This window comes from Hippocampus comes, unplaced genomic scaffold (genome assembly GCF_001891065.2).
Source record: "Hippocampus comes isolate QL1 unplaced genomic scaffold, H_comes_QL1_v1.1 scaffold174, whole genome shotgun sequence".
Classification (NCBI taxonomy): Eukaryota; Metazoa; Chordata; class Actinopteri; order Syngnathiformes; family Syngnathidae; genus Hippocampus; species Hippocampus comes.
Window position 1 is genome coordinate 1,190,162 of NW_017805983.1, and position 24,800 is coordinate 1,214,961.

Below are 24,800 nucleotides of genomic sequence, written 5' to 3' on the forward strand. Positions count from 1 at the left end.
CTGACGGGAAGATGGGCGGGTCAATGGCGGTCTTTATGACTCCAGCATAGACAGCCAGGATGGAGAGGATGACACAAGCGAGGAAGACCAGCGCCAGCTTGTTGACATATTTCACCCCTACAAACACCACCAGAGCCATGAAGCTGAGAACTATGGTGCCGTATACCCGCATATTATTTAGGAGGGCGGCCTCTGCTTCCAGCCCTTCCAAGCCCTCGATCTTGAAGATGGCTGCCTGAGGAACAATATAAATCTGACAGATGGGAAGATGGTTCAAGGCAAGGACAGAATGGGCAAGGTGTGGAGGTTAATGGAGGAGAAAGGTAGCACAGAATGCATAGGTTCATCTTCTCCTTTGATACGCAATACAGTATGATACAGTTCAATAAAGATATGGGAATACAGCCCCAGCTACAGTAAGTAGTTGCCAGTTTGCTGTCTGCTTCAGAATATTTTGTCTACTTTTGTAGTTTTTCCATGGTGACAATATATTATAATATTTGGCCCATATTGCAATTTCATCAATATTACAAAATGCCAACATGTTACTTGTCCTGGTGATATTCCATCTCCCAACAAATTTTTGTGAAACCTTTGCAGGTATCTCAAGTATAATTCCAGTGAAACTTTAACAATGAAGATGCTCAACCATGACTGAACATGTATGGCAAATACGAATTTGCACTGTGTATCCAACTACTGGATATAAATAGGACACCTGAATGGAATTGTGACATGTCTACGTGTAACAGGGTCAGTCAAGAACTTGTGAATCTCTTGTACAGTATAATGTTATTTCTTGTGTTCTAACTACACAAATTATATACAACTATAAATAGATAGGACCTGATTTGTTCTCCTAATGCAGCCTCCAGTGTCAATATCTGGAACATTAATGCGTAGATCTAATTCACTCAAATTTGTGACAGTAGCCCCTACACAAAAAAAAGTGAATCTCCTTTCGCTGCAGTCCTCCGGTGGAGAGGAAATTATAATTAAGGTTCAGAGAAATTTCTATTGTTTGTTTACATTTACGAGTTTGCTAGCGAGTTCAAAGTTTATTTTGAAATACAATGACATTTTCCTGTTTCATTTTATCAGCAGGGGCACATGACCACATTGGACAGGATTTCTGTTTTTGTGCTGACTTTGCCACTAAAAATAAAGTGCAATTCTGAAGCAGCGCTGGCGTGGGTCATTTCTAATATACACAACACAGAGTCAAACACCGCCGTTTAAATAAACGGTGTTGCATAACACACAATAAACAGGATAACTGCTGACTTACCAGGAGGATTTCAATACAACCAAGGATGTACATGGCACCAGCAAAAGTTGTGCCCAAGTAGAAACAAATCCCAACAGCGCCACCGAACTCAGGCCCAAGTGAGCGAGAGATCATGTAGTAGGAACCCCCAGCTTGGAAAGGAAACAGTCAGTCAGTCAGAGAGAAGTCGTTGTCAGATCAGTATTATTCAACACTTCCAGACATCCACTCACCCGGGACCACTCCGTTTGTGGCAATGGCACTCATGGAGATGGCCGTGAGCATAGTCTGACAAAAGAAAAACATAAAACAAATACGTCTAACTGGTGAACCACAAAAAAGGAAGTACTCGTACATGGAACTACTATCAGAAGAACAAGTGAATTCATCGACCGTACTTGCTGAATTCTCCATTTTGGATTGTTGCCTTTAGGCTGGTTACAAACAATACCAAAACATTTGGCTAGTAAGCTTAAAACAAAAGTGAGATGTGCTTCATACTGCGCCACACAGCTTCAACGGGAGACAGGCTTGAACTGCTGGCAGGCCAGTCTAGTACTCACACTTCAATGATGGTTGTGGGTCTTGTTGCTTTCATGATAACATTCCCACAGATGGTCTGAATATTTTGATGATATTGTGGACCTTATATGATGAACCCCCTAAATTGCTTGCGATTGGACGTTGGACTATTTGCTCATGCCTTTGTTCACAAAGTGGTTAACATTGCCCCAGCTCTGCTTTTGAAAAACTGAGGGTACTCCTTTTTAACCCAATCATGGTACTCACCACTTTCAAATTAGGCTATTTACCCATGGAATGCACCAAATGTTTTTTTTTTTTTTTTTATGCTGAACTTTTCCAGTCCTGTTTGATATTGTCTGTCTTTGTAATATAATATATCATTTGTTTGTTTGTTTGGTTGATTGGTTAATGATGTTGCGTTTTTATACTAGTTTTCTGTGAAAAATGGAAAATATAGCGGGCTAGCTGTTAGGGTGGTTCTGTTTGTGACCAACAGGTGGCACTGTAGGGCTCCTCCTGCAGTGGCACACCTGTTGGTCATTGTTTCATTAGTGTGTGGTTAAAAGGACTCACTGCCCGAACAGTCAGTGTTGGATCATTGTGTGTCTCTGTGCACGTGTCATGTTTTGTTTTCTGTTTTAGGTTTTTGCTACTTTGATTTCTTGTAGTTTTTCTGGACTTGTTTGAATGAGTTTTTTGAGTTGGTTTCTCCAGCGTATTCCTGTTTACATTTTTTGTTAAATACATTTTGGTCAATCCACCCTGCTCCTCCCTGCCTCCCTGCTTTTGGGGTCCTCCCAACAACTACCACCATGCAAAACATGACACTAGCTAGCTTAGCTAGATTGATAGATATCTTTATATTGTACTGAATTGAATCCAGGTTCTATTTTTTGATTTACATTTCATACACTGTCTCCACTTCATTGAAATTAGGGCTCTTAAACAAATATTTGCTTTGAAGGAAAATGGTATGAACCAGAAACAGCATTTACACATTTAACTTTGTTAAACATTTAAAAAAATGTCGAACATATATTAAATATTATTTTTACGCCATTTAATACTTCTTAATCATCAAAATGAATAGAATTTTTTCCCTGCGTGATTTTCTCTGCTTGGGAAATTGCAATTCACCAACTACACAGTAGCCTATCTGTCCTCTAGCCTACTCTGTTCATTTATATAATAAGGATATTGTATGCTGACTGGTAACTCATAACAGAAAATATGTGACTTGAATTTGCTCTCGTAATTCCCAATAAATCCATTTGTAACCACTGCAGACAGTGTGGGAGACATTCTTTTCTGACGGTTTCATTGGATAGCCCGGATTTGAGTGAAATTTCAGGAAATGCTCAGCTATATTGCCATAATACCCAATGAGCCACAGTGGTAACCTGGTTCAGTAAACACGCAGTCACCCTTCTGACTGCTTGTGGGCATGGTGAAGTGGGCAAGAATCTTTGAATTGGTTGCCAGTTTACACGGCAGACTCCAGTATTATGCTGGGTTTTTGTTGGAATACAACATACTATACAATACTTGTCAAAAGCCATGAATACATTGTGCAGCTACTATATACGGGTATTGAAAAAATGTAGAGACCAAAACCAAAATAAAACAACAAAAAAAAAAACCCCACAACCTTTTTTTTTTTTTGGTATCTAGACCATTTTTCCTTTTCTGCAAATAATTGATTTAAGCGACAGTATTTGCATTTGGAATTTGGGAATCATGTTGTTTTGTTTTGTTTTGATAGAATTTTAAAAAAATGTTCATTTTACTCACATTTATAGCTGTATGTTTTGTACCACTTTTTGCTGCACCAGCATGCCAAAGATACAAAGTAGAATAAGGCCATGGCGATGTTGTTGGGTTTTGTGGCTAAATATTTTACATCAGAATTTACAAGGTTACCTTCAGCCTCCGGATGATGCACATTCTAATCATGCCCTCCTGTTTGTATTGTAACAGCATTGTGGTTTAGTCACCTAAAACATCATCTCGTACAGACTACTTGGTACTGTTATAAATTCAAAAAGATCTGTTCAAACTTAACATGTATTACCAACATTGCATCAAGCAGTGTTTCCAAAGCAGTATTGAGACAAGACACGTTTTACATTTGACAAATCTTGCAGCAAACCACCAAACAAAAATATCACAAAGTGTATGTACAGGTCTGTGTGTTTGTGTATGTGTGTGTGTGTGTGTGTGTCCGCATGGGTGGTATATATATATATATATTAGCTTTTTTTGTTGGATGAATAGCAATAGGTGGATATACAAGAAAAGCGCGACTTGTTCTGCCTTTGATTGTAAGTCACTGGCATTGCTGATAAATAACAAAAAGCATTCTTTCAACTCAAGAAAAAATACATTTTCAACCAATACAGTGAACTTGGCTGATTTTGGTACACTGGTTAGTAATGAATGGGTTACCCTGGCCTAACCCTAACCAAAGCCCTAACCCTAATCGATATGCACGTCTACTCACTGTGGAGCAACACATGAAGACAATAATGAAGGACCCAAGGACGCCTCCAATCCCGACCATCCAGGTCATACGCAAGAAGAGGATCACACCAAAAATATTCTGAATACATGGCAAGTAAACACCCATCAGTGTTCCCAGTTGTGGAGCCTGACAAACACAAAATGGGAACAATGTAAAAAGTAAATATTTAATAATGATAAAATATAAAAGATTTTCTTGACTTCCAATTTTGGAATTTGAGATTTGTAATGTGGTTCCCATTCACTTCCCTACCTTGATGGCTTTTTTAGATGGACGTGCACCCTCCTCATTGTTCTCAGCCTCCTCATGCTCTTTGCTCCCTGTTGGCAGGTTGGAGTAGTTGGCAAGGCTGCTGAGCAAAGAGGACACCATCGGACTGGTATCCATCTCTTCCTGCAAGCGTATATGCACACACAGACACACACACACATGCATTGCTATCATTTTGTGTTCTCAGAGTACTCATTGAGGAGGAAAAAGATATCTCTCTGACCTCAAACAGGGCCATGTTCTTGCCATCATACTGCTGGCTCTTCTCCACATCACTAGAGGCACAGCTGTTGATGAAAGGACTGCTCTCCTTGGGGTTTCCATCACCTGACACACCAATCAAGTTCCAAAAATGTGTTTAAATGTAGGAATTTTGATCATTATGTTACTCTAAGATTTTGTCTGTCAGTGTACAACTTTGCTCAGGTTGTGGGGTTAGAAGCCTGTCATCTGGCGCAAAGGTCGAGTGACCTCAAGTGATTCGTCAGCTGTGAGAGAAGGAGTCTGGCTGGCTCAGAGTCTGGCACTACTCGCAGTACTCAATTTGATTTTATTTGCCACTGGCTGACCTAATTATATTTATATCATTTATGAGTGTGGAAATCTGACTGGACGTTATTGTATAGAATAATCTAGGTTGTATTTCATGCAATTTTTTTTTTCCGCATTGACACAACTTTTCCAACTTATTTATTTATTTATTTATTTTTAAATCTCAAGTATCTCCTGAAGTGTCTTCTTCAAGTACCCACTGTGGTACTCGTACCGTAAGCCCTGAAAGTTGATCCTAAAAAATACCTATTACAGATCTTATATATAACATTCTAAACTCAACTAACTCAACTCAACTGTACTTATAGAGCACTTTCAAACAGCCATCGCTGCATACAAAGTGCTGTACATGGAGCAACTATCATATATATACAACAATAAAGCAATAAATCAGTAACAAAGACGGTACAAAGTACCAAACAGTAAAACTAAGATCAAGTCTGGAGTCATGCTGAGTCAAATGCCAAAGAATACAAGTGAGTTTTCAGGCGGGTTTTAAACATGGGCAGCGAGGGGGCTTGCTGAATGTTCAGTGGGAGGTCATTCCAGAGAGAGGGACCAGCAACGGAAAAGGCTCGACCCCCTCTGAGCCTCCGTTTAGTTCTTGGTACTTCTAATAATGTCTGGTTCGCAGACCTGAGGCGCCGGGCAGGTGTGTCGGGCCGGATGAGCTCAGAGAGGTAAGGTGGTGCGAGGTCATTTAAAGATTTGAAAACAAATAATAGAATCTTAAAAAGAACTCTAAAGTGTATAGGGAGCCAGTGAAGGGATGCCAGAGTAGGAGTTATATGCTCCCTCTTATGAATACCAGTCAAGAGGCGAGCAGCAGCATTCTGGACCAGCTGGAGACGCTTAATGGAGGATTGGCTGACTCCAAAGTAAAGTGCATTGCAGTAATCGAGCCGAGATGTGATGAAGACATGAATTACTGTCTCAAGGTGCTCATGAGAACGGAGAGGTTTTATTTTAGCCAGCTGCCTAAGATGAAAGAAGCTGGATTTAACAACGGCACCAAAACACTGTTAAATGATACTGCATCCTGAAACTTGAAATGTGAGGCAGATTTGTACCCTCCATGTGACACGGTTATTATAAAATGGACAGTTTATTCCAGCTTTTAAAAGCTTAATAGAACGTAGGCTCAAGGGGATTATCCCGCAGCTGCTGGACGAAGGCTGAATTCAACATCTGCATGTGAGCAAAATGCACTAATCAGCTGCATAAGTGAGCGAGTGAACTTGAATTACATCAATTACATCAGTCCCACAATTACCTCCTCTATTTTAACCTCGCCTCCTGTAAATGAAGATTTGTATTAATACCATCCGTGTCTCCTCTAAGCGGAGTTGACACTGATTTATGTGGCTTTCTGTCGTGGTCAATTATACCGAGAAAAACTGGATTATTATGTACACCTATAGAAAGATTTGAATATTCTGTGTAGACTGTTACTTCGTCCAAAGGACATTCTCAGGTCTCTTGTCAAACCATATTTAACACACGCACACACACGCACACACACACACACACACACACACACACACACACACACACACACACACACACACACACACACACACACCACATTATATTACACGAAGCAAAACATTTGGTCCAAATCACTGATGGTGTAGGGCAGGGGTACCCAATGTCTGTCTAAAACTGAGCACAACAGCATGTCTTTTGGCAGTGATTAATGCAAAGTTCTCCCAGTTTAAAACACACTTCTGAAATAACACGTTTGATCAAATTATCTGAGGTATCAAATCGCCCCAGGCACCATACTGGTGATCTCTGGTGTAGGCGAATATTGGTCTGACTGATTTAACTGATTGGCTACTAGGACATGGTGTCTGCACAGCTGCACCCTCAGCTGGGATCAGTTTCAGCCCTGTAGAGGATAAGGCTACATTTACAAATTTGGCCTTGGCCGCTGACAGCATCGTGAAAAACGGATGAATGGAAAACATTTGGTGCACGAATTTGCACTCCGGCTATCACTTCATTGATCCAAACATAAATGTAACATTACCAGTAATTCAAACTATTTCAATACAGGTACCGGTACATTGAAATTTGCGGGTTTGGGCATTCCGAGGCCATCAGTAACAGATGCCCGTTTTGCTGACAACAAACAAAATTAAAACTTTTTGGGGTTTTAGGAGTTAAAACAGTGGCAGGCAGCCACCAGCCTGCCTCTAGTGTGCTTAACAGTTCAATAGATTGGCGGACTGACAATAGACGGACTGGTGGACCGGTGAGATTTACTGGCGGAAGCGATGATGGAAATTCCGTTAAAGTAACATGATGGACTGAACGACTGACAATTACAGTTTGATTCAGCTTGAAATAACGACGGACTGACAATGACAGATGGGTGCCTAAGCCGCTGACGAAAGACGAATGACGGACCAGCAAAAGTTTGTAAATTACTCACCTCTGGCATTTTGTCTGTCATAAAATCAGTTGTCAAGTTGTGACCAACACCCTCAGTTCAGATAAATGAATGAATGAAGTCATAAAGAAACAACATAATGGAGCCATATATTTTGGAGATTAAGATCAATCCAAACATGGTATTGTTTTGCTGTTTTAGAAAACCTTATCCCATCATCTTCTCAGTCTGTACCCAATGTGATCTTGTGATTCATGATAACAAGCATCAACAAATTTTTGAGGTGCTTGGACCGCAACTATTGCATTTGCCTGAAAAATTAAACAAAGAATCACCAGCAAATATCCATCCATCCATTTTCTACTCCATTTATCCAGTGACAGAGAGCTGGAGTTATCTCAGAGGACTTCAAGCGAAAGGTGGGCTACACCCCAAAGTGGGTGCCAGTCAATCCCAGGACACATATTGACAGCATGCCCTTCACTGAGTAAGAACTGAACTCATGCTCAACATGTGAGTCTACCATCACACCATCAGTGACATTCAACAGCTAACACAAATCCTTCCACGTTTTCTGAGCATCGTTAGTGAAAACTCCATCCACAGGGTTTTGAGAAATTATTCACAAACAATTCATTTCCTACATTAATTTCAACAAGCAGGTCCTGAGGTTTCTCAATAGAGACAATATTGTTTTGCAACGGAAACCACTGATATGCCAGATTCTAACTTGAAGCCAATACACGCTAAACTGTATTTCCAACTATCTCGTCTAAGAGGACTGGGTGTTGTTGTAGCTTAGTCGAAGGATTAAATGAAATCTCTGTCACTTCTCATTGCTCTCCTTCTGGATCGCAGACAAACATTCTCAGCTGGGTGATCCCAATGACTTGTGAATGACTTAGTCATTAATATGAGCAAGCAGAAGCTGTGACTGCAAATGTACAGTATTTCCAAAGTGTGTTTACAATACTTCCACTTGAGTGACACATACCGGCTCAGAAACACAAGTGACAACACAGAAGTAAACATGATTTCTGGCTCACAATGACAAGGTAAACACTGTGAATTTTTCCTCTTTTACGGCCATGGCGCATATCCACATCCAGCCTTAATTTGAAGCAAATCTACAGGAAATTTGCACATAAAGCCATTTGATTGTTTCAATAAAATAAAATGAATGTTTTATATTCCTATATTATGTTAATGATACAGCTCAGATGGGAAAAAAATGTCTGCGAACAAGAGGCTAGGGCAGCATCACTAAGCAGATGGACTGTCAAGCAAAAAAAGCAGTAGAACCATTTTATCTTGCGAGAAATCTCAAAATATTCAGCATTTCTCTATTTTAGTGAGCACTGCTTTGTCTTGGTGAAGGTCTAGTAGGGTCCTTCCCAGTAGTCCACTAAATACTGACGGTTACCAGCCAATCACTTGAACAGCATAATCAAACCAACAAACCTCACTCACATTCACACCTGAGCACAATTGAAAAACTTGACTTCACCTAACATGAATGTTTTTGGCATGTGGGAAGAAAACGTGAGTAACCGGAGAAAATGAAAACTTCCAATTCCCGTCACAGGGAGGCTGGAGCAAAGATTCAAACCCAGAACCTCAGAACTGTATAAGAAATGTGTTAAGTACAGATCCAGCATGATGCACATTTTAATCCATAATCCAGAAAATGAATTGGATTTGTATAAATGAGGAGAATATGTCAAGACCACTGTAATCCAACTTTGACATTCTGACCTATACTTGCTCTGTATAGATTAAAATCACGATGTGACACACTCTGCATTCAAGTGGACTCATTGAAGAGGCACTAAAACACATTATGAGGATTACTGACCATCACTGACAGGATTTATCCTTGCCACACTCCCTGATGAAACACCACCTTGGCTATCCTTCACATTCCTGAGGTACAACGTTGAGGGCGAAACACCAGGATGGAAGGAAAAAAAAGATCTGATACATTTGTCATCATGATACATTTTTGCCCAAAGAAACCTCTCTCTCTCTCTCTCTCTCTCTCTCTCTCTCTCTCTCTCTCTCTCGATCTCTATCGCTGTGGTCCAAATTGAATATTTATGAAAAATTACGTTGACATAATTTGCCATTTGATGGAGCCTTGAGATATGAGTTTGACTCATTCCTTGACCACGCTTGAAACAAAAAAAAACAAAAAACAAACAAAAAAAAACCCAACTCACACCATACTTCCCCCTTTTAGCCTCACGAAAAACAAAAAAATTGTCATGTGTTTTCTTGAAAATAGCACCGTATGCTATTGCGCCTTATAATACAGACATACACAAATATTTACCTGGAGACAGTCACACCGATTTAGTAAACAGCATTAATCTTTGTCATTTATTGCCGAGGGTAAAGAAAATATGCCTGCGAGTATTATTACATTTTCTGTCTACATGTGTTAGTCCACACGGAGGGTTCAAATCCATTTCTTAAACGTTCTCACACCGGGACACAGATGCTACCTGTACAGTATTTGTTAGCCCGTTTCTTGTGTTTAGCATTGTTAGTTAGCATGAAACTAAATTGACTTTCCTAAGGCAAATATATGTTGTTGTATCAAATACACAATATGTAATTCTCACTGTTGTATGTTTTGTTTGACAGTAAACGTGAACTGTGAGTGGTGGCGAAGAGCTTGAAGCCTCTTTTTTTGAAGACATTATTCATCAAAGTGCTTGTTGTGAAGTGATATGAGTGGCCAAGCAATGGCTCATATCTCGTGTAAGTCATTTCATTTGTATCTCAAGGCAACACTGTTAATACATTTGAATTACAACAACAAAAAAGGTAACCATAATGTTTTATTAAATTAGGTGTTCTTGATTATAGATTCTAAAAACCTTTGAGCCACCCATCACCAAGCCACATTCAGTGACCATTTCATATGACTTTTTCTCATTCATAAAAATTATTTCAGGCTGCATAAAAGGGGAAGTCAACATTATCTTAACAATAATATGTTCTATGTAGCCCTGCTAGTCGAAACACGGCATTCTGATTAATATTGCGTTGGTGGGATATGAGTTAAGCAGTAAAATCCATCCTTTTTTAGCCATCTTGGGGGGGTTATGCCACTTTCTGTCGACTGAAAATTACTTCACAGTTGCTCAGGGCTCAGGTAGCGAGAAATCACAGCTCACCTGTTTTCTGAAGCTATTTAACTCATATTTCACAAACGCAATATTAATCAGAATGCTGTGTTTAGACACATGGAGGCGCATAGAACATATTACTGGAAGGACATTTTTTGGGTTGACTTTGCCTTTAACGTATGGGCAATCAGGGAAATGGTCTCCTTTTCACATGCCTGCGGATAGGCTTGTGACATCTGGCGAGTGGATTAGATCATCGCATCTGCCTGTGTATGTTTCAAGTTCAGGCAGGAGCTTAAATTTAAACCACCTTCAAAGAAAAAAATCCCTCAGCATTGTTGAACACAGACTGACAGTTTTCCCTCAATTTTTAGAGGGACCAATGTTTCCCTTCTTGGGCCAATCACAGTTGAATCCAGGGGAACGGTTCAAGACCATCAATGTCACTCAAGCACTTTGATGTCATCATTTTTGTCATCCAGCTCATAGACACATGCTGCTACTACACACAGGTGAGGAAACACCAAACATTTGCTTTTTCTGTGTGTATCAACATTTGTTCATCATATACACTTGTAATGTGTCACGCAAGTTAGTTTCAGTTTATCAAAACTTTGAACGCATGATTTTTTTAGATTTTCAATTCATTTTTCATTTGTAGTACCCATGTGCTTCCCTTGCATAACGCAGTCACAAAGCCTCACCCACGACCCTACATTACGCACACATGGTGCCATTTTATGCTCTTATATAAATGCTGACAAATATTTGTGATTGAAATGACCTTTGCCCCCTTCCACAAGCTGCTCCAGATGATTTGGAGTACTTTGAACCTCTTGAAAAATCACTAATCCACTAATGTAAATATGTTAATCAACTGCAGCACTATTAGTGTAATAGCATGCTCCAACAAATGTTTCATTGAGGTTGGTTTTGTTCAGATCTGTGCTTTTGTTGAAGGGTGGGTTTTGCAGTGGTGATGTTCAGTCTGCGACTTGGTTTTCTTTTGTGTTAACATCTGGATTTTTTTTATTGGTTCACCTGCCTTGGCCTCCACTTCACCATATTGAATTTCGCCACTTTGTCAACACTGAAGTGATTACGATGTACTTTGCTGCATTGAAAAGTCATACTTGAGCATAAAACATTTTCATTGTTGTTCTTTATGTTTGAAAAATATGAGCCCGTACAATCTTGAATGCTTGATTCAAGTGCATCCAGATCGATGACTTATCTATGACAATGGCTATTATCAATACAAAACAATTTCAACTTAGTTTGACCTTGATGCATTAATGTATTATGTCGTGAATCATCTCCAGTGGCCAATACACAATCATTGAATGACATTTATAAAAAAAAAAGAAAGAAAGAAAGAAAGAAAGAAAGGAAAAGAACCTAAGGCAGGAAAATTGACCACTACTTGTACCGATCTGATGACTGCACAACAATCCCCAAATGGGAGGTTTATGTGATATAAAAAAATGAGGTCAAAATAAATCATTTAAAAACCTGTTCCACCATTAATATAGACTTTGACCTTCCAACTCAGTTGAATTAAAATTAAGAGAAGGGACGTTAAAATATTTGAGAGAATGTGGTTGTATAACTGTGCACACCTGCTGTGTCCAGATTGAACCAATCACATGCTAAATGGGCATTAGCGCACACCTGGCACCATTTCAAGTGCGTTTGATTAACCCCAAATGAATTACAGTCGTTCTAGTGGGCTTTTCCTGACCTCTTTTGACCTTGTAGTAAGTAGCCTGAATGTTCCTGCTCACAATGACTGCTATGGGAAACTAGATCTCGTGGTGACAACAGCACGCATTGGAGCTATTTTTCCTCAGTTGGAAGTGTTGAGTGGAGGGAATGATGAACAGTTCCAAATAGCTGTCAGTGTGGCAGAGATTTTCTCGGACAAAGTTCAAGAAATGACTCGGCACACAGGAAAATTGTCTTCAATATCGGCGGGAGGGGATCTCTGAGAGCGAACGACGGTAGTTGCTCCGATGATCACACCCTCGGCTCCCTCTCCGCCGGTTCGAACTTTTATTGCAAAATACAAGAAAGACACTGCCCCCGAGATTTGCATACCGCGCCCCCCGGTCCGGCCCCTCGGTAGTGATCTGATCTACCCGAATACACAAGTCACAGACTTTGCTGATGACAAATGTCCACCTGGGCGCGACAGCTGTTCCCAAACTGTCTTTTGGTATTCAACAACTCTTTGTTCCCAATTTGTTTATTCCCACTCTGTGATTGAATCTAGCCTTCTTCCATCTGTTCACCCCCCCTTGCTTTGACGTGATTACTCAAGAAAAGGCCCTCCGCCCAAACGGCCGACACATCTGCGCTGAGTATGTCCAGACATGCCCAAATTAACCGAAACTTTAAACATGATACAATTTTGTTCATAGATTTCTCTATCACAGTGTTAGCACTAAAACGTTCAGGCTTCATCAAGACAGCAGTTGTTCCGATTTACCCTTTATGGTGTAAAACATTTTGAAACGATTCATCTTTGTGTGTGTTTTTTTTTTTTTTTTTTTTCCAAAACCACACAAAACAGGTATTTGAACAAGGGTTTTCAGACTTTGGGTATTCACTGTACCACAAGTATCTTGTGACGAGCATTCAAATCGATAAATTGGAATGTTATTTTGTATAACGGGTGGGTGTATGCTTTGGTCAATGTGGTATTGCATAGCAATGCAATTAAAGGGAAAGTCACAATCACAAGAACTTGAATGTTGGACAGTACATTGTTGAACCGCCGTTGATTCGGCGATGCCAAATTGCTCACTTAACCTTGCAGTCACTCCATCTTATTAATCGCAATTATTCACCAGTGAACACAAGGCCTCTCGTGGGACCTATCTAGACTTGTTATCTTGCCTACTTCTTTTACTCAGGAATGGATGCAAGAATCAAGTGTGAGCTCCTTTCCAGGATTCATCATGTGTGACTCCTACGTAGCGATCACAATCCACTCCATGTCAATGCACCTGGTGTGATGTGCTTCCACTCATGACCAGGTCATTTGCCACTTGACAAAAACAAATGTGGACATTTATACTGCTTCAAGCAATTTACTGTGTCACCTCCTCAGATTTTACTCTATAAGCTTCAGTTGACATGAGGGGAGTCCAAATGTTTTCCTGTGGGCCACATACAGAAGCATACAAGCATGTAGGGACTTTGTTGGAATTTTAATTTACTAAATATGGGATAAACCACTTTACCAAGACATTTCATTATGCTTATAAATGATAGCTATTTAAAAAAAAAAACACAACTGCGTCACAGCTGTCTGTTAAAGCTGATCGACAGGTTTTGAGGTGGTCATGTCAACACCACACAGGAAGGCCAGAGCCTAGATTTAAAATCACCAACCTCAAAGCTATGAGACATCTGTGATAACCACCCTGCCACATATTGTTTGATTCAGTGATTTAAAACTGAGCATGATGTTTGCTAAGACATTCAGTGCTCGGATTTAATAAATTGCTTTTGTCCGTATACAAACGCTTTGTTATTAAAGGAATGTCTTTGGCATCTGGCAAGACATTTTTACTGCTGAGATGAATGACACCATGATGTTTTTTTTTCCTTTGACATGGATTCATTGAAAAGCTTAACCTCTGCTGGATTGAACTGGCTCTGAAAATAACCAACAAGGAAAATGTGCGGTTGCAAAGAAAACACATCCCCCTCTGAAAGTTTGCCACTCTACACCGCTGTCTGTCAGGCTCCAGCCACAAAGGCGACCACAGCATCCTTTCTCCTTCTAATTAAGAACATGTGCGCACTCTCATCAGCCTCACACTCTCACCCCCCTCACTCACCCTGGTTGTTCGGGCTCCCCTCTCCTTCCTCGCAGTCCGTTGTCACGTTGTTAAGCATCCTCTCTCCTCTTCAAACTGTGTACTCGGCTGCGTGCACGACAATTTATCCCGCGCTTATAGTAACAATCAGGTATGTATCCCCTTTTACTTGCTGTTCAGCAGGATGGTTGAGGGGCAGTGGGATCAAAGTGGGGCGAGTTGGCCAGCTTGATGACACATACACTCTCCGTGTTCCTGTGCGCCACTTGCCCTCAAGTCAGTTTAAGCCCAAGCACTACATTCATGCATTCACAACTGGTATTATCCCTCTCCCTCCCGTCCTCTCTTTTGGCTCCCTCACGCACCATCATCCATGTCATCATCATGGGGACGGGACGCTTAGAGAGCGGTATCAGACGGGGATTAGACTTCTCGTTTGATGTTCTTTTCCGAGGGCAGAAAAGATTCCATTCATTTTTGCCATTACTTATGCATCCTTTTCATTTGTTATTTTTACCCCACCTCATGTCTCCCTTTTCATATTTCTGTGCACGACCTTGACCAATTGTCTGTCAGAAGGGCTGCAGGCAGTGCCTTTTGTGTGTATGAGTAGTACACCAAAGAAGCTGGGAGTAATGGTGTTGGACTGGCCAAGCATGTCTCCAGAGCTAAACCCTACAAAGCATCAGTGGGGAAAATTCATATAGAAGCTGGAGGAGCACAAGGTGTGGAAGAGGATTCTAGTGGAATCCCGTGCCAGTGCAGTGAACTCCATGCCCAAGACGGTTAAAGCCATTGTGGGGGAAAAAATGGTTTTCAAAATAGTGTATTGCCACTTTGGTCCCAATTTGGATGTTTTACCTCGGGGATGTACAGTTTAGATATTTTTACGGTACAGTACATTTATACTTACAGTACACAAGCTGTACTCTTTACATTGTAATAAAATGTTATTTCTTCAGTATTGTCTCCCAAACAACAAAATACAAACATATCATCAAATTCACGAATGTACAATTTAAATGCTGGAGTGGGGGGCCACAACTTTTTACCAGTGCCACTGCGGGGCCACAAAGAACCAAGTACTTCCGAACCAGATGGAGGACAAAAATGCCCTTTGAAATAAAAAACTGGGTGGGTGGGGTAGGGGTGGGGGAGTTGACTTAAACCTTGTCTACAATTTGTCTTCTCGCCATTAATGTCAAAATACGATAGACCTGGTAGAGAAGCTCGATGGTGAAGTGCAGGTGTTTTTTTTTGGGGGATTTTTTGACTTCACATTTTTCTAATAGAGGTTCGTTGATCATCAAAAGTGTCCCTTTAAGCCACAGGCCTCGTGATCAACATAGCACGGCCAAAACACAGTGCACATTAAATGGATGAAAGATGAAAACCCTAAGCCTTTTCCCCATTAGCATTTGTGTGTTACATCACAGTGAACTGTGCAGCCATTTCCGTGGTGGTGAGATGATCTCTTAGTTTTGGCAGTTGTCCATGTTGACATTATCCTCAATGACCTCCCACCTTGGTCCTTCCTGATGTTCTCGACATTATTAAGTCCTCCTGCTCCTCTGTGACAACATGAACACACCAGACCGCACTAACACAAAGCTGATTCACGGGAACAACTGCAGTGGGAACGGGCTAAAATTGGTCATTGGACAGGGTAAGAAACATAAATTGTATTAAAAAAAACATTTTAACTTTAATGCTTTAATTTCCACACTTTTATTCCAAAACATGACATTTTTTCAAATTTACGAAGTGCAAACATGAATAAATTATGATTCAATTATTGCTTTGGCCCATATCAATTGAGAAAGTAGGCAAAAAAGTTGATTATTGTTTTCTTGTAGAACTTTGATGAAACACAAAGTCCACTTTCATGGAGAAATCCGCTAATATTTACAAAGTACTATTGAGAAGATGACACTCTGACCATTGAACAAGTTTAAATAAAAATAAAGGTATCTAAAGGATTCATCGGTGATCAAAAACAGTTCTTGATTTATTTGCTAACTGATGAGTTGTCCATTAATCAATTAATCATTGCACCTCTGATCTGTATCATTGGGAACATTCATGGCAGTCTTTGCCATGAGTTTCTTTGGCAGATGTCACCCACCAATGAGCATTAGCACCGCTGTCACTTACAGGACCGGAGTGGAACAACAAACGTCAACTTGCCACGATTGAAACATACACCGTATTTGTAACTTTTCATCTCCTCTTTCACATACTTGGTTGTTTTCCACTTTGTTCCGCCCATGCACAGATTTATCGAAGCCTTCCAGTTAGCAGGGTGCAATGTATCATTATCATCCTGGGAGAAAGCATCTTGATTCTTGCAGCATTCCTTTGCAATTGTACAAACAATCCAGTTGAAATCTTTCATTCTCTTTTCACTCCTGCTTATCCTAACAACTCACCAGAGAAAGATTAATTTCCTGGAAAGACTTCAACGATGATGAACAAATTAAATGTTTTTGACACTTGAATCCAACAATTCATCCATGGGAAGACTTTGGGGTGTGTCTTTTATTTTTCAGCAATCCATCCATCCATTCATCCATTTGCCTATCCGCTTTTTCCTCGCGAGGGTCGCGGTGGATGCTGGAGCCTATCCCAGCCGTCTTCGGGCAGTAGGCAGGGGACACCCTGGACCGGTTGCCAGCCAACCGCAGGGCACAGAGAGACGAACAACCATCCGCGCTCACACTCAAACCGAGGGACAATTTTGAGTGTTCAATCAGCCTGCCGTGCATGTTTTTGGAATGTGGGAGGAAACCGGAGTACCCGGAGAAAACCCACGCAGGCCCGGGGAAAGCATGCAAACTCCACACAGGAAGGCCGGAGCCGGGATCGAGCCCACGACCTCTGCACTGTGAAGTCGACGCGCTACCCACCGGCCCACCGAGCCGCCGACTTTGATTTGATTTAATTATTTTTGCATTCACCCATAAGAACATGGAGTGAAAAAAACATCCAGCCATTGTCCGAACATCTTATCCTATGTCCCATTGGAATGTGGAAGGAAACCCACACAAGCACGGGGAAAATGCGGGGAGAACACCGAAAGGCCAGTGCCTGGAATCGAAACACGGACCTCCGGACTATGAGGCGGATGTGCTAACCGGCCGTCCTCTGTGCTGCGTGAAAAAAAAAAAAAAAATTGTTATATTGCATTCCAAATATGTTTGATAGGGGGAAAAAAATTCAGACAGGCACTGTACATCAACTATGCGTGCGGCCAAGCTCATGGTCTCCTCAGTATTTCAGCAAGAGTGAGTTATTGGCTCGGGCTTTGATTGGCAGAGAGCCCGAGATCCCCTGTTCATCTAGGCCAAGCCGCTTTAGCTCTTAACCAGCGCGCACCTCCCTTCATCTTGTCTGGTACACATGTGGCCGAGGATGTTGCTGTTCATACGATCAATCCCACCTGTGCTGGTTTAAAGGCATTTGCAACACGTGCAACGTGCACACATAGAATGACATTAAGGAAGCTGCAAAAGCTGTTTGACTCACACAGATGCCATGGAATGAAGAATATAAAAACACCACAGTGAAGTTTCTGATGCACTAATCCGGCAGATTAAGGCCATGGAGCATTGGGCTAAAATCCACTTTTTCTTTTTCCTGATCAAACACACATACGAGAGCAGTATGTGATGATGATGCGGTTCCTCTGGCAGCTTGCAGACATTTAACCATAATTGTCACACCTGAAAAACATGTTGAATGAACAGCAACATTTATGTCGCTTGAAAGTGCCTTTTGTTCTCACCGGAATCACTCAGTCATCGTGAAATTGCAGCAGAATAATAAAACTCCTCTTTTGGTGTGCTTTTGGCTCACGTATATTTTCTTTTCATTGTCATATTAAACATTTGGGGTAACTGACGCTTTAGGAAGCTTGTTTTCAGTTCCATTAACCACCAGCATTTTGATTTATTTCAAGGGGGTTCAAAATATGGACACTCGTAGAGCAAATGTTTCCACTTAATGTGGCCTCCTCCAGCATTGCAGTTGCCCATCCCTGAATTAATAAATGAAAATTGCAACAGCTTGAATGCTGGAGTGGGCCATCATTTTTCATCAGTGCTATTGGGCGGCCCACGTAGGACCAGGCACTTCCTAACCAGATGTTATGTTAAATATGGACTCAATACGTGCATATGTGCATAATACATGTGCTTAATATACAGTATTTCAATGCATGAATAAAAAAGATCCTCTAACTTAACCCCAAAACAGATACTTTGAAGTAAACAACAAAATAACCATAGACTGTAAATGTGTTTTTCTGGTGCAAAGGGCTCTCTTGCAAAACAAACAAACAAAAAAATGTCCTTTTTGTCACACACCTGATTAGGAACCGTGTGATTCTTTCTGGCCCCCTAGTACCACGGGTAAAAAAAATGATGGCCCCCTGTTTAAGTTGCCCATTGCTGGCATCGGCAGACAACCATTCACAATGACGTTCACGCATGCAAATTTGGTGAATCTGATGAACTCACACAAGCACATGGAGAACATGCAAATCATACACATGGAAGGCCATAGATTGAGATTAAAAGGGAGAACCTTGGGAGCGTCAGGCACATGTGTTCGCCATGTGTGTTCTAACCAAAGGCTGAAAACGTCTGCCACTGTCACTGTTTATGCGTTGCGTTAGGTCAAGGCATCTATCAACCAGAACTGACTGCTTGAGAACTTGTAAAACTGCTCTCTCGTGTTTGTCATTATTGGCAGCAAACATTCTAATAAGAGGGAAGATTGATGGCTCATGCAGGTTATGTTATGAAAATGAGAACTGTGTTCATTTCAATTCCAAGCACGACACCCAAAGACAAGCCTCTCGATGTCTGGCCATAATTTACTCGGAATACACGTTATTCCCACATTGGACTCATTTACCATTACAGTCTTTATTTTTTGGCTACATTTTTTGAAACAGTGTGACTGTGATGAATAATTTATTGGTATTCTTGTTTGAGAATGGAAGATTTGTTCTTCTTCGACGCTGGTTTTACAAGAATGCATTTCTCAGAATAAAACAAAATAACTGAAAAATACTCATTAAAGAGTAATCAGTCCCACCATAATGAAAATAGTCATTAAAAAGCAATAAGTCAGATTAGTAATAAATATGGAAATGTCAAGAGTCATTGAAGTTTAACTACGTATTGGACAAGAGCTTGGAGACTTTTTTGTAAACACGTGGGAGTGTCCAATGATGCGCTAACGCAGTCGTGCCGACCAACGAAAAAGTGCAGTAGAGGTTATCTTGAGGACATCAACGCCATGGCCGTATACGTGAAGATGCCTCGTTCATTTGCGCCTTGCAATGTCACCAACCGAACCATTACTTTTGATTGTATTGTCATTCTAACTCAACTTGATGACTATTATTTGTTATTATCTATCTATCTATCTATCTATCTATCTATCTAGCTATCTATCTAGTGAGTGGAATGTGTTTGTAAATACATTCCACTCACACACACACACACACACACACACACACGCACATGCACACACACACACACACACACACACACACACACACACACACACGGAGACAGTATTTACGTCTGTGCAGGAGACAGCCTTCAGCATGTAGGTAGCCCAAATGATACACATTTGACAATTTGGCTACATATGACCATAAATCTGTTGGCATATGAGCAGCCCAAACAAGTAAACAGCAATAGGAATAGCTACAACTTACTGCAATAAACTTTTTCATGTTAGACGTTGAGCTTTTGTAGGCTGAAGTTTCCACATTTCGGCACAAGCGACAGCTCATTATGAAACTGTTTTTTTCAAACACTTTCATACATTTCTTTAAACCTCCTTTATTTGAACCAACAGTGCCTTCTAGATGAGTCAGCAAATACAACAACTGGTTCATGATGCAGTTTTGAAGCTTCATTTTCCCATGAGTACTTTTTAACATATACACTCAAGTATAAGTAAGAGTATGTTGCATCAAAAATATTCTGGCAAGTACAATTTATCCCAGAGGTTACTTGAGGAAAGGTTACGACCCACCTCCGCTGGCCACCTCCATCCTGTAGTCCATCCATCCATTATCTGATCCGTTTTACCCTCATCAAGGTGGCAGGCGTGTTGTAGCCTATCCCAGCCGTCTTCGGGCAACAGGTGGGGTACACCCTGAAATGGTTGCCAGCAAATCGCAGGGCACACATAGACAAACAACCATCTACGCTCACAATCAAACCGAGGGACAATTTAGAACAGGTTTCCTTCACTGTCATGCATGACCAATGAGTTGGGGATGAGGCTGAGGACGCATCCTTGTAGTGTGCCTGTGTTTATGGTGATGCTGCCTGAAATGCTGTTACCAATCTTGACAGACTTCAGCCTGCCAGTTAGGAAGTGTAAGAGCCAATCACAGATGGTGGGGTTCAAGCTTAGTTCGTTTGCATGGGAGCAACTTGCACTAAAAAAAATCTAGGAGTTCATGTCAGTCTCACCTTTGCAATGTCAAAAGAGAATTTTTTTAGCTGAATGTATAAGATGGAACATCATCATTATTGATATTTAGTATGTTGTTGTGAGCTGCGAGTTGAGAAAAATCGTTGCTATGCATACACGTCGGTCATCAGTCATCCTACAAACATCTGATGAGAGTAATTTCCAACATCTGGACTTCATCTATACAACCAGAAAGAGTGCACTTTGAGGGGAATGATTTGTGCATGGTTGATGGATTTTCTTCTCACTCATAGTATCATGCTCATGATAATGGTCATTTTAAAATGGACCATTTTAAATATGATACATGAATGCACTAGTATGTTCTTTAGCCGGATTCGTCTGAAAAAAAGTCAATGGGGTACAATGTTGATGTCTTGTAATATTCTTTGACGCAACTCACAAAAAGGGAGCAAAAAAGAAGCATCTGTATTTTATTATCACTACCCAATAGATTAGGCACACATGATGGTATGCCGTCTGCAGGATGGTGGACTTTTCTCCTGGAGTGAAGTAGACAAGCTTTGGAGCATGTTTAAACACTGGGCTAAACACCAGTGATGATTAAGCATGGCTAAACTCCACTCGACTGTATATGTCTTCAATATGATTCAGTAAGAACAACCCAAAATCAGAATCAGAGTAAGGCAAACACGCTTCGTAAACCTACCTTCAAATGTAAAAACTGAATTACCATAGATAAATACTGTAGTCATTCCAGCAGTGGACTGTGTCATTAATTGGATGTTGACATGCCATTGAACAGGGATTGCGCTAACGGCAAAGTGCTATGTGCAGGAAGTGACATGGGTGTTGCGCCCCACCTTGGCCCTATCTGTTCCATAAAAGAGGAGCTACCGCAAATAGAGTCAATGTGTCAAGATATGTGCACCCCCACACCGGAAGTATGTGATTTTTACAAACAGATGAAAATGAAACAATTTACACAGTACTTGTATAGTATTTTTTAAATTCTGCTTGTTTTAACATAAATAAACAGATATTTTGGAATATTTGTATTTTATTCTCAAAATTTGTTTTTCATTTTTCGTCTTCAAGAAAAGTAATGCGGTGACCATAGCGTGGGGTAGGGCGGTGCCCTTGCACTCCCTACTGACCAAACACATCTTCCCGGCTGTCTGAATCATACGGTACACGAGTCCATCAACAAAAATAAAAACATTGTTAAACTGTGTTGAACTGTAAATCAGAATAGAGCAATAATATCTCTGTATTTTTTTTTAATCTTTTTTTTAAAAGGATCGCTCATATTGGCCCCTATCAGAGTGCAGATGAACCCAGGGTGCTTTTGTATGTTTACTGTACAGTGAGCAAACATACAGTGCAAACACATTGTGGAGTGTAGCTTTGAAGAACCTAACATCATTATTAACATGCATTTCTTATTTGATACTATTCAGAACATGTTGCTGCCCATGCCCTCAAGATAAGATAAGATAAGATAAGATACCATTATTTGTCCCACACTGGGGAAATTTGCAGTCTACAGCAGCAAAATCCCAATTTTGCTGCTGTAGACTGCAAATTTGGGGGAAGAAAAAAACAAAGTGTTTCATTGCACAAAATAAATGTTTCAGAAAAGAACTGTACAGAGTTCAATATAAGTGCAATATAAAACCAATCTCCTACAATCAATGACTCCACAATGTCACTTTTGCTGAGATATAACTATAGCCTAAAAATATTCATAATAGTTTATGCTTTTTGGTCTTTAGTCATAGTCCTTAAGCAGTTCTAATCAGAAAAAAAAGTCAAATGGTGTAATCCTGTTTTAGCAGTCAAATCCTCTAAACATGATGACGTCGTCTGGTTGGTGACAACCGAGTTTACTTGAAGTGCCATATTGTGACGATACGACAGGTGGCAGGCTGCAAATGATCTCCAGGCTGTAGTCTGGAAATCCTTGGCTGAACGCGTTCCACTATTTGTTTTGGTCTTGAGTAAAATGTGTTGAATGATTAGGGTTACATGTGCTTTGATGTTAACTTGGATACAGAGTAAGAGTAGATAAAAGACAGAAAAGACTTTTGTTATTGTTTTATTTTTCCCCGATAGCAGACTGTCACTGCAAAACATTTCTCTTTAGTTTTTTAATAGCCTCATGAAGGATTAATATTTCAAGTCTGGAAAAGACTCCAGGGTGTCCAGCGAGGAATTATTCAATTATATATTCTTCTTCTGAGGTTCCGGGTACAAATGTGGTCTTGGGCCTTGCTATGTTTGCAAGCTGTCCACGATGCTTGTATGGGTCTTCTCTGTGTACTCTGACTTCCTTCCACATCCCAAAAACAACAAAGCAAAAGCAAAAGAATCAGGAAAGGGAAGCCTAGTTCGATAGAGATCGATGCTGTACTCATGCTCAAGGGAAATTCACTGTCATTGACTCACAAATAGGTTAACTCACTCAAGAACAAAAAAACAAGGAAATAATGTAAATGATTTCCCTTTTGAAACGTTGGTATGTGTAAGTGGTTGTAATGTTATAGTGTGACCAGTAGATGACAACAAAGATGACACGTCACCTTGTTTGAAGTCGAGGAGGAAAGACGGTGCTGCACTTGCAACTCAGCGGTGGCCAAGTCTGGTCCTCGAGAGCCCCTATCCAACCTGTTTTCGATGGCTACAACACACCTGATTCAAATAATCAGCTCATCAACAAGCTTTGCAGAAGATCGGTAACGATCCTGATCGTTTGAATCGGGGGTCTTGAGGACCGGACTTGGGACCCCCTCTTGTCGCTGATAAACTTAACAATTGTAGCATCTCTCTTTTGACTATTTTGTGCCTGAAAAATCAAAAATGTCTGTCCTGCAATTCACCTTGAATGGCAGACAATGCCTTCAACTGCACTTCATTCTGGTTCGTTACTCCCTGGCAAAGACACCCCAGACTTGTTGTCTCACGAATGTGAATGTGAGTGCCATGAAGGCTGCATGCACAGTCAATTCTTGCCCTGAAAAAACTGTCAAAATGAGGACACTGGATGGCTGCAGGCTCAACAAACCAGGCTGAGAGGCAACATTTGCTCTTCTCCTTTGCTGGCGTTTGTGCTGTTCCTCCTCCACATGCTTTGCTTCATAACAAGAGACCCCAGGCGCCCCCCAGGCCCTCCAGGCGACGCAGTCTTGTGCTGTGTCCTCCCAGGACTCGTGATTGATACTGCAGCACTTCAAGGAGTCCTTGTATTGTTTTGTGTCAACCTCTCTATGGATGGTTTCCTTTTTTTCCAAGTCACTATGAAAGTGTCCCTTGTAGTCTCATCATGTGACTACACTTTAACACTCATGAGACTCATGGGTCACAGCCGTCATTCCAGAAGTGGGGGCAGCAATTTGTTTGGGAGCATGCCAACTTTAATGAGCAAGTAAAGCAGAAGTAGTGAGCTAGTGAAATGCCCAATGGCAACACTTAACTGGAAAATTTGTTTTTATTGGGAGGTCATATCAAAATAATTCTTCACAATAAGATGTTCTATGTGCCCCCGTTGGTCTAACACAGTAGTCTGATTTCTATTTCGTTCATCCACCCATTTTTATGCATCTCAGGGGCCAAGTCTTCCACTTGCTGTTACCTGAAATTGACATGACAGCACCTCTGGCTCAGCCAACGACTGTCACGGCTCACATGTTTTTTAGGTTTGGTCATATGACATTTGCGCATGTGTGTGTGTGTGTGTGTGTGTGTGTGTGTGTGTGTGTGCGTGTATACAAATATATCCATCCATTATCTGATCCACTTATCTTCATGAGGGTTGCGGGCTTGTTGGAGCCTATCCCAGTTGTCTTCG

At 40.8% G+C, this 24,800-nt stretch overlaps 1 protein-coding gene across 4 annotated transcripts in view; it reads right to left on the minus strand.

Moving 5' to 3' along the window:
- The window catches only part of slc12a5b (solute carrier family 12 member 5b), a 29,679-nt gene extending 14,822 nt beyond the window's left edge, over positions 1-14,857 (minus strand). For 3 of the 4 annotated variants that reach the window (XM_019891695.1, XM_019891694.1, XM_019891696.1), the window contains exons 1-7: positions 14,513-14,857; positions 4,807-4,910; positions 4,566-4,706; positions 4,293-4,439; positions 1,501-1,555; positions 1,289-1,419; positions 6-253 (exon numbers count right to left, since the gene is read on the minus strand). In XM_019891695.1, the coding sequence (XP_019747254.1) occupies positions 6-253; positions 1,289-1,419; positions 1,501-1,555; positions 4,293-4,439; positions 4,566-4,706; positions 4,807-4,910; positions 14,513-14,570 (884 nt within the window). In that variant the 5' untranslated portion in view covers positions 14,571-14,857. The remainder of the gene's footprint in view (positions 1-5; positions 254-1,288; positions 1,420-1,500; positions 1,556-4,292; positions 4,440-4,565; positions 4,707-4,806; positions 4,911-14,512) is intronic. The other variant, XM_019891697.1, reaches the window with a different exon arrangement.
- Between the last annotated feature and the right edge of the window lie 9,943 nt (positions 14,858-24,800).